General features: G+C 53.4%; 1 protein-coding gene across 4 annotated transcripts; it reads left to right on the top strand.

The window, feature by feature from the left end:
• The first annotated feature begins 631 nt into the window (after nucleotides 1–631).
• MFGE8 (milk fat globule EGF and factor V/VIII domain containing) lies at nucleotides 632–14,686 on the top strand. 4 transcript variants are annotated; one of them, XM_079127511.1, is made up of 10 exons: nucleotides 632–793; nucleotides 3,926–4,051; nucleotides 4,379–4,510; nucleotides 6,794–6,975; nucleotides 7,389–7,544; nucleotides 8,434–8,578; nucleotides 11,212–11,289; nucleotides 12,584–12,768; nucleotides 13,582–13,737; nucleotides 13,835–14,686. In XM_079127511.1, exons 1-10 carry the CDS (start codon nucleotides 721–723, stop codon nucleotides 13,976–13,978), a joined length of 1,377 nt encoding a protein of 458 aa, XP_078983637.1. In that variant the 5' UTR covers nucleotides 632–720; the 3' UTR covers nucleotides 13,979–14,686. The 4 variants fall into 4 exon arrangements, with proteins under 4 accessions (XP_078983637.1, XP_078983639.1, XP_078983640.1 ...); XM_079127513.1 differs by lacking the exon at nucleotides 3,926–4,051; XM_079127512.1 differs by lacking the exon at nucleotides 11,212–11,289 and having other exon boundaries at nucleotides 634–793.
• Nucleotides 14,687–14,732: the final 46 nt, after the last annotated feature.

Below are 14,732 nucleotides of genomic sequence, written 5' to 3'. Positions count from 1 at the left end.
AGAGGTGAACAGTTGCTATGGAGACCTTATGGCCCACAAATTCTAAAATATTTTCTATTTGGAATCTTTACAGAAAAAGTTTGCTGATTCCTTTTTTGGTCTTTTTACTATTTCAAATGATGCTGCCATGATATCTTAGTATATATATCACTTGCACTTGTGAATTTCTGTGGAATGGATACCTATAAGTTTATTATTATTATTAAGTTTGTTAGTTTTTATTGTGTCGGCACTTGTCATTTTGATAGGTATTACCAAACAGAAGTTGAACCAAGTTTTACTCTCAGTGTACACTTGGGTCAGTTGCCCCACAGTCAATGTACACGGTACTCAGTGTAGTCTTAATTCATTATTCTGATTATGAATAAATTTTAGCATCTCTTCTTAACTCTTAAAAACTCTTTTATTTTCATTTTAATTCCTCCTGAGTTTTTTCCTGTCTACTGCACTCAGGACAGGGGACCTGATCGCTCCCACCAACTGGCATGCTGGGTGTGGGCCCGGCGGGAGGCGGGTGACCCAGACCCCCTAGGACTCTCCTCCTTCTCTCCCTGGCTGTGGAGCCCCGCCCCGAGTCCGCCCCGGGCCGGCTAGGGCGGAGCACGTGGGCCTGTGGGAGGTGCCAAGCTGCCTGATTTATTCCGGTCCCAGAGGAGAAGGAGCGAGAAGTCGCAGGTCTAGACAGCCCAGCTCGTCCTTCGGCGCTCGCGCCCAGGCACCATGCAGGACCTCCGTGTGCTGGCCGCGCTGTGCGGTGTGCTGCTCTGCGCCTCCGGCCTCTTCGCCGCTTCGGGTGAGTGGCCCGCGCCGCCCTCTTGCGCTCGCCCCTCCTCTCCGCGCCTCTCGGAAGTTCTCCGCGGCGCCCTCCCTCCGCCTCCCTGTTGACAAACTTGGGCGAAGCGCCGGGGACCCGCGCAGGGAGGCTTCGCCGACTGCGCGCTGGCCGGGGAGGTGGGGAGCGCTCGGCCTCCCTGCTCTCTCAGTGCTGGAATTTTTGGGCAGTGATTGAGGCGTATGAAGCGCGCTGGGTGGGGACGCGGGACACCGGGTGACAGCCCTACCGCCCTCAGGGATGCGGCATTCACATAACAAAAGAATCCGCTGTGTCGGGCCTCTCTTTTTCCGTCTCTAAAATGAGGCCATTGACCTGCGCCTGACTTCCGAATCCTTCCACCGCTTTTGTATTGATGCGTTTTCTCCAGTCAACTTTCCCCAGCAACTCCCTCTCAAGCCCACCTGGCCGGACAGTTCTTTGAACTTTTGCGCCCCCGCTTGTCCGGGTCTGGTCAGATAAGGGAAGGGCTGAGGAGTGGATGCGGTCGCCTGGGCTCCAGGTGGGTCGGGAAGGGGCCCCCAGCGACTGGGGAGGGACTTGGAAAAGGGCTGCCTCCTGGTGGGGAGTCTCCAGACTCCCTCCCTCCGGTGGCCTTGGCCGGGTGCTGTATCTTCCATGGTCTTCCTCCCCCGCTCGGAGGCCCCCGGTGGACAGCAGGGCCTCCTGCACGCGGCTCCTGGAGATGCCTCATATCTTAGCAGTGGGGTCGCTGGGAAAGTGGTGCCCACTCCGGGTGAGGGTAAGGGCTTTTCCGGTAGCTTCTACATCATTTTTTCATAGAAACGGGATTGACTACAGCCGAGGGTGGTCACAGCTGGGTTCCGGCTCTGCCGTCCTGTAATAGGTGGGGACCCCCCCCCCCCACCAAGCTGAACTGGTCCTCCCAGCCACCTGGCAAGATGCGTGGGTCTTCAAAGTCCCTTTCCACCTCCTCTCTGGTCCCCCATGAAGTGTGTCACGAGCAGGTGGTCCCGTGGAAGTCTATTAAAGAGCAGCATCCCGAAATTCCAGGCTGCTTTGTAGGGGGCGATCTGCCTTTTCCCGGCATTGGGAGGGGACGCACCCCCTCTACTTCATGCAGGTGACCCGGCCCCAGGCAGTCTAATGTCTGGCTTCGTAGAGGACACCGTCCCACCCCTCACCCCTATAGCACTGTTTAACCCCTCCCCTCCAGCAGTATAGCGGGAGGGTTCCCTGGCGAGGAAGGAAAGAAGTCATGTTGGGTTGGGGGAGCCCAGGTCCTGGCCATTCCAAGCCTCAGGAGCCTCTGTGTGAGGCGTGCCTGTGGCCTGCCAGGTCAGAGGAGGGGATTAACCTACTATTTAAAGCTAATGACTAATAGCTCTTTGGGAGCCGCCTTAAGCTCCCCAGGCCCCTGTGAGGTGGAGCGCTGAGGCTGTGCTCATTAATGGCGTTGCCTGCGGAGCTGGGCAAGCTTGAGCTCCCTGGAGCTTTGGGTTTTCAGAAAGACCCTTTATCCTGGGATGAGTGACTGTGGGGCCCAGGAGGTTTCTCCTATCTTACCCCAAATGGCAGGTTTGGGTGTGGGGTCTTGAGAAGCTCCTCTGGGATGCTAACCTCTTTAGAGGATCCTGATTAGGGCCAGCTAACCCTGATGGAGGGCTGCAGTTCACTGGTTGGCACCACCAACCTCAGCCAAGTGACTGAGGACATACTAGAGTAAGGTGGGCTTCCAAGGGGATCAAAAGCCCTTCTTTCAATGGATTCCTTTCTGGGTGTGGGGATAGGAGGAGGATGTGAGCACTGCCCTATAGACCACAAACCCAGGTGCCTATCTCAGCTCCAGCCCCAGCCGCCTGTTGCCTCCTCTTCCTCCTTCTTCCTCCCCTCCCCTTCTTCTCCCTCCCCCTTCTCCTCCTCCTCTTCCCCTTCTCTCTTCTCTTCTTCCTCCTCACCTCCTCCTCCCCCTGTTTTCCATCTGAGCAGATAATGCACATCTGTCACCCAGGGCCCCATCCAGAAGCTTTAGTGGCCTCTCCAGTCTTCCCCTTACCTCTAAAACCCTTGTTCCACAGTGTCTCTCAAATCCACCCTTGCTTCTCACTCCTTTGTCTTGACTTCCTTCTTCATCATTCATCCAGAGGGATCTGTCTGCAGCCACCAAACCCTCCCATGAGGGGTGGGGGACTGTCAGGTCTCTGCAGGTGGGATTTTTCAACCTTCTTCCAAGGATTTGAACTGGCTTCCCTGCTCCCACCTCATACTTGAGAGAGTGTGTGTTCTTGTTGGACAATGCTGGGAATGCTGAAGGAAAGTTAGAAGCTACTAATTGGCAGGACGCAAAATCTAAACTTGCCATCTTCCCGCCCCCCTTCTTTTCTTGGTGGTACTGGGCTTGAAACTCAGGGCCTACCACATGCTAGGCAAGTGCCAGTACCACTGAGCTACTTCCCTTGTCCTTTTATTTTTTTAAATTCCTTTATTTAATTAATTTATTTATATGTGGTGCTGAGAATCGAACCCAGTGCCTCACATGTGCTAGGCAAGCACTCTACCACTGAGCCACAACCCCAACCCCTCCCTTGCCCTTTTTATTTGATTTTTAGACAGGGTCTTACTAAGTTGCCATGGCTGGCCTTGAACTTTTTATCTTCTTACCTCAGTGTACTGGGTAGCTGACATTACAGGTGTGTGCCACTGTGCCTTCCTAAACTTATCATTCTTAAGATCTTTCCCAGTCTGGCCCAAACTACCCTTTCAGCGACATCTTACTATTCTCCAACATAGCATGCCCTCAGTTTTTCTGCTCTTCTAGAATGTTCTTTCCTCATTTCTCAGCCTGAGTACCTCTCATTCTGTCTTTTAGACCTAGCTCAAGTGTTCCCTCATCTGTAAAATGTCTATCTCCCTGGTAGAAATCACTCCTGGTAGAAATCTCCTGGTGGCCCTTGTGCAGGTTTCTGCTAGTTTATGTCACTTGTTTATTATCTGTCCACTGGCCTTCCTCTTCCCACTGGCTTCTCAAGGCCTGGGCTGCACCTGGCTTCCCTGTCTCAGGGACCTCACATATTCATGGTAGTTGGCCCTCCAAACATTTATGGAATGATTAAGTAGGAGCTGCCATTGCAGGTGACTTCTGTGACTCCAGCCAGTGCCTGAATGGTGGGACATGCTTGATGGGCCAGGACAGCGCCCCCTTCTACTGCCTCTGCCCTGAGGGCTTCACAGGCCTCATTTGCAACGAGACTGAGAAAGGTACCTGCCTGCATGGGCCTGCTTCTCCACCCCATCCCTAGCTCTTCCCCAAATAGGCAGGGGTCCCCAGTGCCTCTGCCATGCCAGCCAGGGTTGCCCTGGAAACTCCCAGGCCTGGAGGAAAGCTGGATGCTTACCTTATTTGGACCCTCCTTGGTTCCAGGCTGACTAAGGCTCCATCAGGCAGATTTGGGGAAAGGAGAGGGAAGTGATGGTAGACTGAATTTGGGCAAAGTATCCTTTTTGGGCTTGGCCTTTCTACTGCTTTTTGTCTGTCTCCAACTCCTCACTGATCACCTGCCCATCTTATCTATTCCTTGTCTCCAGGTCCCTGTTCCCCAAACCCCTGCTTACACAACGCTGAGTGCCAGGTGATTGATGATGCGCACCGAGGAGATGTCTTCACCCAGTACATCTGCGAGTGCCCTCAGGGCTACGTGGGTGTCCACTGTGAAACCAGTAAGTTCTCTGGTGCCTGCTTCTGAGGCAGACCCTGAGCTACTGTCCTGTGCCACAGGCTATAAACTGGCCTCATTCTCTGTGGCAAGGCTGCCTTCAGGGAGACTGAGGGAGGGAGAGCATCTCAGTTAGGCCAAAGGGATAAAGGGACCTGCTGTTCTTCCCCAGGCTTCTTTCTGTTCTCCTGGGACTGCCAGTCAGGCCTGACTTTGCTGCAGGGGTTTCAGAGACCCCAGAGGTCATAGGAGTGCTGTTTCCTGAGTCACCATGAACCAGACATACAGTGTTAGAGTTAAGTCTTTGGATTTTTCTACCAATAAGGAAAACAAACATATTCCTAAATTTTAGGGGCCCAGGAGCTTAGGAAATCAAGCTTGGCCCAAGTTTGACCTGAGGCTTCCTCATAGAGGTAGGGGAGGAAGGGGAGGCTTGGGCCATCCCCTCATGGTTTGGTGGCCAGAGGCCTGGCATGTGCAGAGGGACTGACCCAGCTTGACCTACTCCGTTATCCACATGGCCACAGAATGGCCTGGGTGGGTGCCCAGCCAGCATTGCTGGCAGCAGCTTCCTTGCTTAGTGGGAGTCCCTCCCTCCCTGGGCCCCAACCACACTAGGACTCTTTTTTTGCCCTCTGTGGGGTGGGTGGGTCCATTTTTGGGTCCATGTTTAGGTAGAGTGAGGGTCCCAGGTTCCAGCAGGTCATTTGCTAAGCATCTTGGACTGGGGCAGAACAGTGTCTTGTCCCCCTCAAGTGGACATTGGGGTGGGCTCTGAGGCTTGCTGACCTACAGAAGGAATGGGGCTGGGACCCTGGGAAAGAGCAGGCAAAGTGCCAAGATGCCCTTCACTTCAGAGGAGGCCGGGCTGAGGGCCTGTGCCCTGGACTGTGCACTGAGGCCAGGTGTGTTTGAGGTCCTGGATGGAAGGATGTGTGTGGCAGACAGAGCCCTGGGTGGGACCAGGTGGGCCACTAATTACTGTGCTGGGAACCGAGGTAACCATGGGTGTGCCTGAGTCGGAATTACCCACCTAGCCTTTCAGCTTCTCAGCCAGGAGCTGGATATGATAGCACCTGGTGTTGAAGGTGGGAGGTGACCACACAGGCAGGGGACCCTCCCTAGAGGGACTTTGCAGCCCCTCCTTGTTTGTTGTGTGGTCACTTTCCTTGGATCCCACACAGAGATCTCACATTTGGGTCCTTAGGGTGTGAGGATCACCCTGGAGGCATACCTGGGATCATGTCTCTGTTCAGCCACTGGCAGGCCCTGGATCTTGGGCATCTGGCCACACTTTGCACTTCACTTTCCTTGTGAATGTGATAGTACCAGGCTTAGCATGAGCCTGGGATGTTGGATTAAGAGATCACACTGGGTGCAGTGGTACGTGGCTGTAATCCCAGTGACTTGGGAGGCTGAGGCAGGAGGATCATAAGTTCAAGGCCAGCCTCAGCAACTTAACAAGGTCCTGTCTTAAAATAAAAAATGAAAAGGGTTGGGGGTGTAGCTCAGTGGTAGAACACCTCTTGGTTCAATCTCTAGTATGAGTGGTGGGCAGAATAGATTTGTCCTGGGTCCTTTGCTTGACAGCTGGAAAGCACTGTACATCTGTGGGATTGAGAGACCCAGACTGGTGGGGTGATGGGGGTGTGTGAATGTAGTTGTTGGTAGCTGTCCGGGTCCCTGGTATCATGTTGCTGGGGTAACAGTGAAGGTGATGGGCCATGGACAGGAATATGTTCACAGATGTCTGGATGGCTGAGGACTCACAGGGGGAAGGTATAAATGGTAACAGGGAAAACAGAATGGCATTTGTGCCCCACCCACAGAACTCCTGCCAGTGGGATTCTAGAAAACTCCAGGCAGATCTGCTCATGGTTTTGTGTGTGGTATGTGTATTGTTCACTACTGTTTGAGGTACCCCTTCTCCCAAAACCACCCTGCTGGGGAAGCCAGGGACTGAGCTGGGCATCAGAATAGTTGCTTCCCAATTCCCTGTAAAACAAGACCCACTGCAGCCTGGAGGGAGAGCACACCTGCCCATGGTGGCAGTCCTGGCCCGGCCTCTCTTCCTCACTGCACCTCCCAGACACCTTTCCTCAGTACCTGCCCTTGGCACTCTGCCCCCATTGTCCCTTTGTGGGCTGTGCTCTGAGTGAGGGTCTGAGCAGAGGCCACACTGGATCTGCAGCAGAGGGCACACTGTCTTACTTTCTTGTCCTCTGGTCCCAGCTGGGGCCTAGAACCTGCTGGGGTGGTCCTCTGACTCTCCTGTCCCTTCCTGCAGGCTGTGCCAAGCCTCTGGGCATGGAGGAGGGTGCCATCGCCGACTTCCAGATCTCTGCCTCTTCTGTGCATTTGGGCTTCATGGGTTTGCAGCGCTGGGCCCCAGAGCTGGCCCGCCTGCACCGCACGGGCATTGTCAACGCCTGGACAGCTAGCAACTATGACAGGAAGCCCTGGATCCAGGTATGGAAAAGACATTGACCCAGGCAGGGTGATGAGAAGTGATGTGGATCGGTATGTATTTGAGGGGCTCATTCCTGGGGTCTAGGCAACAGGTGACAGGTTTCCATTGGTGAACTGTGTGTAACTGTAGGGAAACCTTGGGTCCTAGAGTAGCTGGGTGGAATAAGTGGGGAGCGGACCCCGGCTGTGGAGGAGCTGTTGCTCTGCTCTACATGAGGCTTCTGGGGGCCTCCTGTGCTTTCCCCAGCCCTGGTCTAGAGGGCCAGAGGAACAAACCCCCAACAAGGGCTACTGCTCAGCTGCCCCCCTTGGGTTGTCCGTCACTGCATGGGGGATAAAGGACTGGGCCAGCCTAGATCCCAGGTAGAAAGATCTGGGAGATGAGGGTACTGTCCTTCTTGCCCTGGGTGCAGGTGAACCTGCTTCGGAAGATGCGGGTGACAGGTGTGGTGACGCAGGGTGCCAGCCGTGCGGGTAGCGCTGAGTACCTGAAGACCTTCAAGGTAGCCCACAGCCTTGATGGACGCAAGTTCCAGTTCATCCAGGATGAAGAGGCATCTGGAGACAAGGTGGGCCTGCTGGGGCCCTAAAGAAGGGTTAAGGTCAGCACCTGCTAGGGTTCTAGCCCAGGTTGAGGGCCCTAGTGAGATAAGAGTACCCTGGGTGATTGGCCAGATTGGCCATGTGGTGAGTCTTGATTTTTAGAAACTGTGAAAGTCAGCCAGGCTTGGTAGCACATGCTTGTAATCCCAGTGTCTTGGGGGTCTGACGCAGGAGGATCAAGAGTTCAAAGCCAGCCTCAGTAACTTAGACCAGCAAGACCCTGTCTGAATAAAATATTAAAAAGGGGCTGGGGATGTGGCTCAGTGGTTGAGTGCTCCTGGGTTCAATCCCCATGCCCCACCCCTATGCCCTGAAAAAGAAATTAAGTCAGATGTGTCAATGTTTTATGGTTACAAGTAATAGTTTACTTTTTAGATGAGAATGGAGAGGCTCAAAGTAGTGCAGTGATTTGTGGGTGGTAGTGGTGGTAGAGGTGGGTTTTATTCTGAACCTTCAAAGGTATCATGTATAACTGTGTAGGTTGTATACTGCTCAAGGAGGTTATTACTAAGTGGGTACCATTCAGAATACTTACATTGCATGTTTGTATACTGTCTACAGAAAATTGTCTTAGTAAAGTGTCTTGAGAAAGGAGTATCTTTTCCTAATATGCACAGAGGCACTCTGCCAGTAACCCTGAGTAAAAGATGGAGGTTTATGCTTGGGTCCCATGATGGCCCAGGAGGGCTGGTGTAAGAGTGAGAATCTGTTTGAGGGCTCTGGGGTGGTCAAAGGAAGGGCTGCTCTCTGAGCCCCTGCCTGCTCTCCCAACCCTCTGGTCTGCCTACCAGGCCTAAGACAAGGGCGTGGCAGTCCAGGAAGAGGGGCTGCCCGCACTGATCCCTTCCCTCCTAGGTGTTTGTGGGAAATGTGGACAACAGTGGCCTGAAGATCAACCTGTTCAGCTCCCCTCTGGAGACACAGTATGTGAGGCTGTTTCCAGTGTCCTGCCGCCGGGGCTGCACCCTGCGCTTTGAGCTCCTTGGCTGTGAGTTGAATGGTGAGTGCTGGGGACTGTGGTCAGTCTTGGAGATGGCCTTCCCTGTCCCCTCTTTTCTTGAGCTGGGTAATGGCAGCAGCACGGCCCAGGGACCTGGATTCACACAGGACAAAGGTCAGAGGCATCACCATTCTTGCCCAGGTTTTAATTGTTGGCCAAACTGTCCCTCTGGGCATTCTACTTACTGCATAAAAAAAAAAAAAATCACCTCGGTTTTCAAAGTAGTTTCATTTATTCTGATTGTTGCCTTGAGCTTCTGGAATATGTAGCATTAGTTCTGTTTGCAGATGTCACCTCTAGAGAATGTCTGGTTTATTCATTTTAAGTGCCTCCAATAGTGGCTGGATCATAGGTGCCTAAAGAATATTTGCTAAGTGAGTGAATGAATGAGGGAAGTGAGACCCAGACAAATGATTTATCAAGTACACGGTTGGGAGGTAAAAAGCTGGGTATAGATCCCCGAGCTCCTGACCCCACCCATCCAGTGCTTTTCCTGCAAATCTCCTGTAGTCTGCATTCAAGGGAAACACGGGGGCTTCCAGGATCATAGGGCATGCTTTCTGCTGCCCTGTCCAGAGAGATTCCTAGATGGAGAGATAGGGGGACCAGAAAGGAACAGGTTTCTCCTGAGCCAGGAGAAACTGCCCATTGGAGAGGTCTGGTCCGTGGCTTGGGCTGATAGGTACCATCTGAGCCCAGCTGTCAGCTTCCTTGAGGTCTTTGCAGCCACAGTGCCACCTTCTGGTCACCAGTGGAACTGTAAGGGCTCACTAGGTGGAGTCCTAGATCTGAGAGGTGTCTCTTTTGCGTTATGTAGGACCTGCCCTTGTGTGGCCTGCATCCTCTCTGTGGCACCTCTTCCCGTTATCTCATTTTAGATACCACCTAGTATTGCTCAGAGCTGAGTTCTGTGTCTTGCTGGGTTTCTTTTTTTGTGTGGTACTCGGGGTGGAACCTAGGATCTTGTGTGGTGCTAGGCAAGCTCTCTACTACGCTTTCAGCCCTTTTTAATTTTTATTTTGAGACAGAGGGTCTCTAAGTTGCTGAGGCTGGCCTTCAACTTGTGATCCTCTTGCCTCAGCCTCCTTTGCTGACAGGATTGTAGGTGTGTGCCACTGCACCTGGCTAGCACTTGTCTTTTTTAAAGGTGAACTGAAGTGGTGTGACCCTCTCCCAGGGTCACTGATTTTTGAACCATCTCATTGAAGTGGGTAAAAGACTGCCTTCTCTAAAAGGTAACTGGTAAAGGCTGGAGCCAGGTCTGTGTGCCTCTCCTTGGGGCCCCTCACCCCTTGCAGTCTTAATTTGAAGATTTGATTCTTAAGACTGCCTGTGTGATGCATCAAAGGTGACTTCCCCTCGAGGCCAGGAGAGGGCAGGCCTCACACATGAGGAGGCAAAGTTGCCCTGACCTTCCCCCAAGGTCTGGCTCGACTTTTTTCTCTTCAGGCATTCCTTTTGGTTAGAGAGAGTACTGGTGTGCGTGTGCACATGTACACGTGTGTGTGAGTATGTGTGCTTGTGTGTGCATATTGCAGGTGGGGCTGAACTCTGTGTGTTCCCCAGGAACCTACAAGGGGACTAGTGCCCTGCACTGGGATTCGTCTTTGCAGGCAAGCACCATATCCCTGGTGAACTATTTAACTCAAAACATTTCTTAAGCTCCTCCTAAATACCTGACTAGGAAACAGTACGAGTGAGACTCTTGACCTCTTGGAACTTGCATTCTTGTGAGAGAGACAGATTGTAGACAAGGAACAAATAAAAGAAGGATCAGATAACAGAAAATTCTGAAGGAAAAGGTGGAGGGTGATGGGATGAAGGTGATGGGAGCAGGCAGCACAGTGTCTGCTGTGGGAAATGGCTCTTGAGGGGAAGCTTGAATGATAGAAAGGCAGCCATTGTGAAGCCATTGGAAGGCACATTGCAGGCATGAGATTGACAAGTGCAAAGGCCCTGGGGTTACTGAAGGATAGAAGGCCTGTGGGACTGGCGCATAGCTAGAGCATGAGGAGTGGCTTGGTGGGCAATCTGCTTCATGGGCTCGCAGTATCAGTGTCCCCTAGGAGCATCCTACAAATGCAGACTTCAGCCCTGCTGTAGACCTGCTGGTACAGAATCTTTATCTTAACAAGATCCCCAGGTGACCTGTGAGAAGTACTACTTTATTTATTTATTTATTTTTTGGTACTGGGGATTGAACCCAGGGGTACTCAACCACTGAGCCATATCCCCAGCCCTTTTTCAAATTTTTACTTTTGAGATAGGGTCTCACTTAGTTGCTTAGGGCTTTGCTAAGTTGCGGAGGCTGGCTTTGAACTTGTGATCCTCCTGCCTCAGCCTCCCAAGCCACTGGGGTTACAGGTGTGTGCCACTGTGCCTAGTGAGAAGTACTACTTTAGCACTGCATTTTATAGTTGAGGACATCGAGGCCCAGAATGGGGAGGAGACTTACCAGGGTCACATAGTGAATGATGGCCCTTGCTCTGGTACCCCTCCCATCTACATTTTTCCTAGAAGGCTTGGTTTGCCTATCTAGGGAGGCCCAGAGGGAGATGAACTAGAGACTGGTGCAGATTTGGTGCAGATTTGGTGTCCTCTGCAAAACTACCCCAGGCTGTAACTTTCCCCAGGATCCTCTGTTTTGGACACAAGGGATGAGCCAGCTGCCAATCCAGGAGCACCTGCTACACTGCCCTCATCAGGCAATGGTACGATGGACAGGCCTCCTCAGGGCATCTGGGAGGCATCCAGGGACAGTGAGAGTAAGCATGTCCCAGATGAAGCCTGGGTGTCCACACCTGCTACCCCCACCTCCCAACTGTGGAGTGGGGACCCTTCCATGTGTGACACACCCATCATTTATCTCACACATCATTTATCTCTTGCCCATCCCCAACTCTTCTGGCCTGGTGCAGGTGCAGGTGCAGATGTGAATGCAAAATATTCCAGCATATTCCTTGGTGTTTGGGGTGGGCCGGGGTGCAGCACAGGCCACCTTCTCAGGCCAGCCCTCCCAGGCCTGTGTGACAGCACCCCAGAAGCATTTGAGCATGCAAAAGCCCTGTGGTAGAAATTAAATGAGGCGCTGCTGGAGAAGGTACAGGAATATCCCCAGGACCAGGAGTTCTCCGACTTCTCTACTTTCCAACCGCTAAGAGGGCAGGACTGTTGTCCTGCTCATCATTCATGGAGCTGCCACCAGCCAGGCCTTCAGGGGTCTGGGTTGTGGGGGCAAGGTGGAGATGTCACAGTTGGTGTGGTAGCAAGGAGTCTGTATGTGACTTGGGCACGATGTTTAATGTTTCTCAGCCTCGATTTTCTCATCTATAGAATGGGGTTGCTAATGTCTACTTCCTTCAGGTTTTTCTGTGGCTGGAGTAAGTGAAGGACAGAAGGAAGCACTGGGTAGATGGGATTCTTGGAGGAGGTGTCTCCCTAGTCAGGTTTGGAAGAAGGGTGGGAGGTTATTGAGCTGGGGCTGCCAAAGGAGAAGAACAACGGCCTGGGGGAGGTCTTGAGTGTTGTTGGGGGCGGGAGCGGAGACCACCAGGCTGAAGTGAGAAGAGGGTTGGGCAAGTGGAGCAGTTGTCCCTTAAAGGCAGATGGAGCTTTTTTTCTGTTGTCAGGATACCAAGGCTGGTGTCATAGAGCATGCCCATGGTCCTAGGTGCTCAGGAGGCCGAGGCAGGAGGACCACTGGAGCCAGGGGTTCAAGATCAGCCTGAGCAACATAGTGAGATCCTGTTTCAAAAAAAGAAAAAAAAAAAGGGGGGCTGGGGATATAGCTTAGCTGGTAGAGTGCTTGCCTTGCAAGCACAAGGCCCTGGGTTCAAACCCCAGCACCGCAAAAAAAAAAAAAAAAAAAAAAAAAAGGGGGGTGGGGGGAGAATGCCAGGGGCACATCAGGGTCCAAGGTTCTTCCCCCTTCATTGCCTGTGCTCATGCCCCAGGGAACTGCGGATCCCAGATCTGGGTGACAGCCCCTTCCCCACTTGCTGGCAGGATGCTCCGAGCCTCTGGGTCTGAAGGACAACGTTATCCCCGACAAGCAGATCACAGCCTCCAGCAGCTTCAAGACCTGGGGCCTGCGTGCCTTTGGCTGGTACCCCTTCTACGGGCGGCTGGACAAGCAGGGCAAGTTCAACGCTTGGACCGCCCAGAGCAACGATGCTTCCGAGTGGCTGCAGGTGGGTCCAGCCCCTCTTGGGCTGCAGGCTGGGGTCCGGTGGGATCAGGTGGGGCTGCCAGATCTGTGACCTCTGCCCAACCTGGACTTGTGCTCTCCAAGAGACTTTCTGAAAAGACTTGTCTTTGTTTTTCCCACACGCCCCACCTTCTCTTGTTCCTGCTTCCATGATGGCCCCCAGGTGGAGAGAGGATGCATGTGTGTGGGATAGAGATACACCATTGGCTGTCACAGGTTTGCCAGGACTCAGCCTGTGGACAGACAACAGCAGGGCAGGATGGAAGAGGGACACCCAACCCAGTGTCCTGGGACCTCTTCACATGCACACAGAACAGATGTCCTCTGACTTACGTAACTAGGACATATTGAATCGTGGACAACCAGAGCTTGTTTTAGAAATGGGGAAACTGAGTCCTGGCAGGATAAGGCCCTGCTGGGGTTCTGCTGGTTGGCAGAGAGTTGGCTTTGCAACCTTGATCTTGGGACTATCTGTCCAGGGGCAGGTTCCTCACAGTGGTGAGGGATGGGGCAGGTGCCTGTCTCTGGGTCTAAGGAGCTGGCCAGGAGTTGGATTCCATGAGGGGCTGCCTGTCTTGGCAGGGGTTGGCATAGAGTCAGCTAAGGCCCAGCTTTTTTGTAGTGAAGTGCTTAGCCCTGTGGGTAGTATCATATGTGCCCATTGTATAGATATAGAAGCTGAGGCTCAGCCAAGTGAAGTAGTTTTCCCAAAACAAATTATGCCCTAGTGAACCTGCCTCCTTCCACCTTCCTAGAATGGTGCAAACCAAGAAAATGTGGGTGGTTTCTCCTGTAGGTTGACCTGGGTTCCCAGAAACAAGTGACAGGCGTCATCACCCAGGGGGCTCGTGACTTTGGCCACATCCAGTATGTAGCAGCCTACAAGGTGGCTTACAGTAACGACGGTGTGAACTGGACCGAGTACAAGGAACACGGGGCTGTGGACAGCAAGGTGGGTGTCTGTCCAGTGACCCTCCCCTTGCCATTCCCCAGTGCCAGTGGGAGGGAGGTTGACTTTGGGGTACTCCTGATTCCCCCTCTGCCTCCAGATCTTTCCGGGCAACTTGGATAACAACTCCCACAAGAAGAATGTGTTTGAGACGCCTTTCTTTGCCCGCTATGTTCGCATCCTGCCTGTGGCCTGGCACAACCGCATCACCCTGCGCCTGGAGCTGCTGGGCTGTGAGCGGTAGGCCCGACCGAAGTAGTGACCGGAAGGGCCATGGAGGCTGCTGGGCCACCTGCCCCTCCCAGGTGCTCCTGCCTCCTGTGGGCCTGGGCATCTTCAGCACTCCTTCCTGATTGTAGTGGGGCTGGGGGCAGGGAGGGCAATGGGGCTCCAGAGGAGGTGCCAACAGACAGTCGCCCTCCCTCCCTCCCTGTCCTCACCCTCACCATCCAGCTTCCACAGTCCCTGGCGCCCAGCCCTCCTGCCATCTCATTTTCTCAGGCACCGTGGAGTTGGGTAGGTCTGGGATGGACAGGGAGGGGCAGGGTCAGGAGTGTGGGTTACCTACACCTCTCCAGAGTCCCCAGCTGCAGGCTCTGGGTCGACTCTGCCAGGGTCGTCTTGAACTCCTTTCTGCACACCACACTCCCATGTCCCCAGAGGAAGAAGCCGTGAGGCACAGCTTGGAAGTCACAGGCTGTTGCCCCAGGCCTGCCACTGCACCCACCCGGAGATACCTCCCCCCTTATCTCCTTGGAGATCCCTCTTGACCTTTGTCCTGAAACCCTAGGAAGACAGAAGTGTGTGTGTGGTGGGTCTGTAGAAAGATGGGGGAGCCAGCTGGGTGAGGAGGTGGGCAGGCTGGCTGGGTGCGCATGGGGGCCTCTGTGCTGGCTCTTCACCCCTGAGCACACAGGCAGCTTCCAAAATATATTTGTATTCTCCACTGGAATTCTTGTTGTGCTTCATCATTGTCCTGTCGAAATGGGACTTGACTG

This window comes from Sciurus vulgaris, assembly GCF_902686455.1.
Source record: "Sciurus vulgaris genome assembly, chromosome: 2".
Lineage (NCBI taxonomy): Eukaryota > Metazoa > Chordata > Mammalia > Rodentia > Sciuridae > Sciurus > Sciurus vulgaris.
Note: the sequence above shows the minus strand (reverse complement) of the source record. Positions and strands in the feature narration are given on the sequence as shown.

What these genes read in the sequence shown, in the direction of transcription:
- MFGE8 (XM_079127511.1), top strand. Translation starts at nt 721, where the DNA reads ATGCAGGACCTCCGTGTGCTGGCCGCGCTGTGCGGTGTGCTGCTCTGC. An exon ending in ACTGCCCTCATCAGGCAATG is followed by an intron (nt 11,290 to 12,583) that starts GTACGATGGACA and finishes ACTTGCTGGCAG; the next exon opens with GATGCTCCGAGCCTCTGGGT. An exon ending in ATGCTTCCGAGTGGCTGCAG is followed by an intron (nt 12,769 to 13,581) that starts GTGGGTCCAGCC and finishes TTTCTCCTGTAG; the next exon opens with GTTGACCTGGGTTCCCAGAA.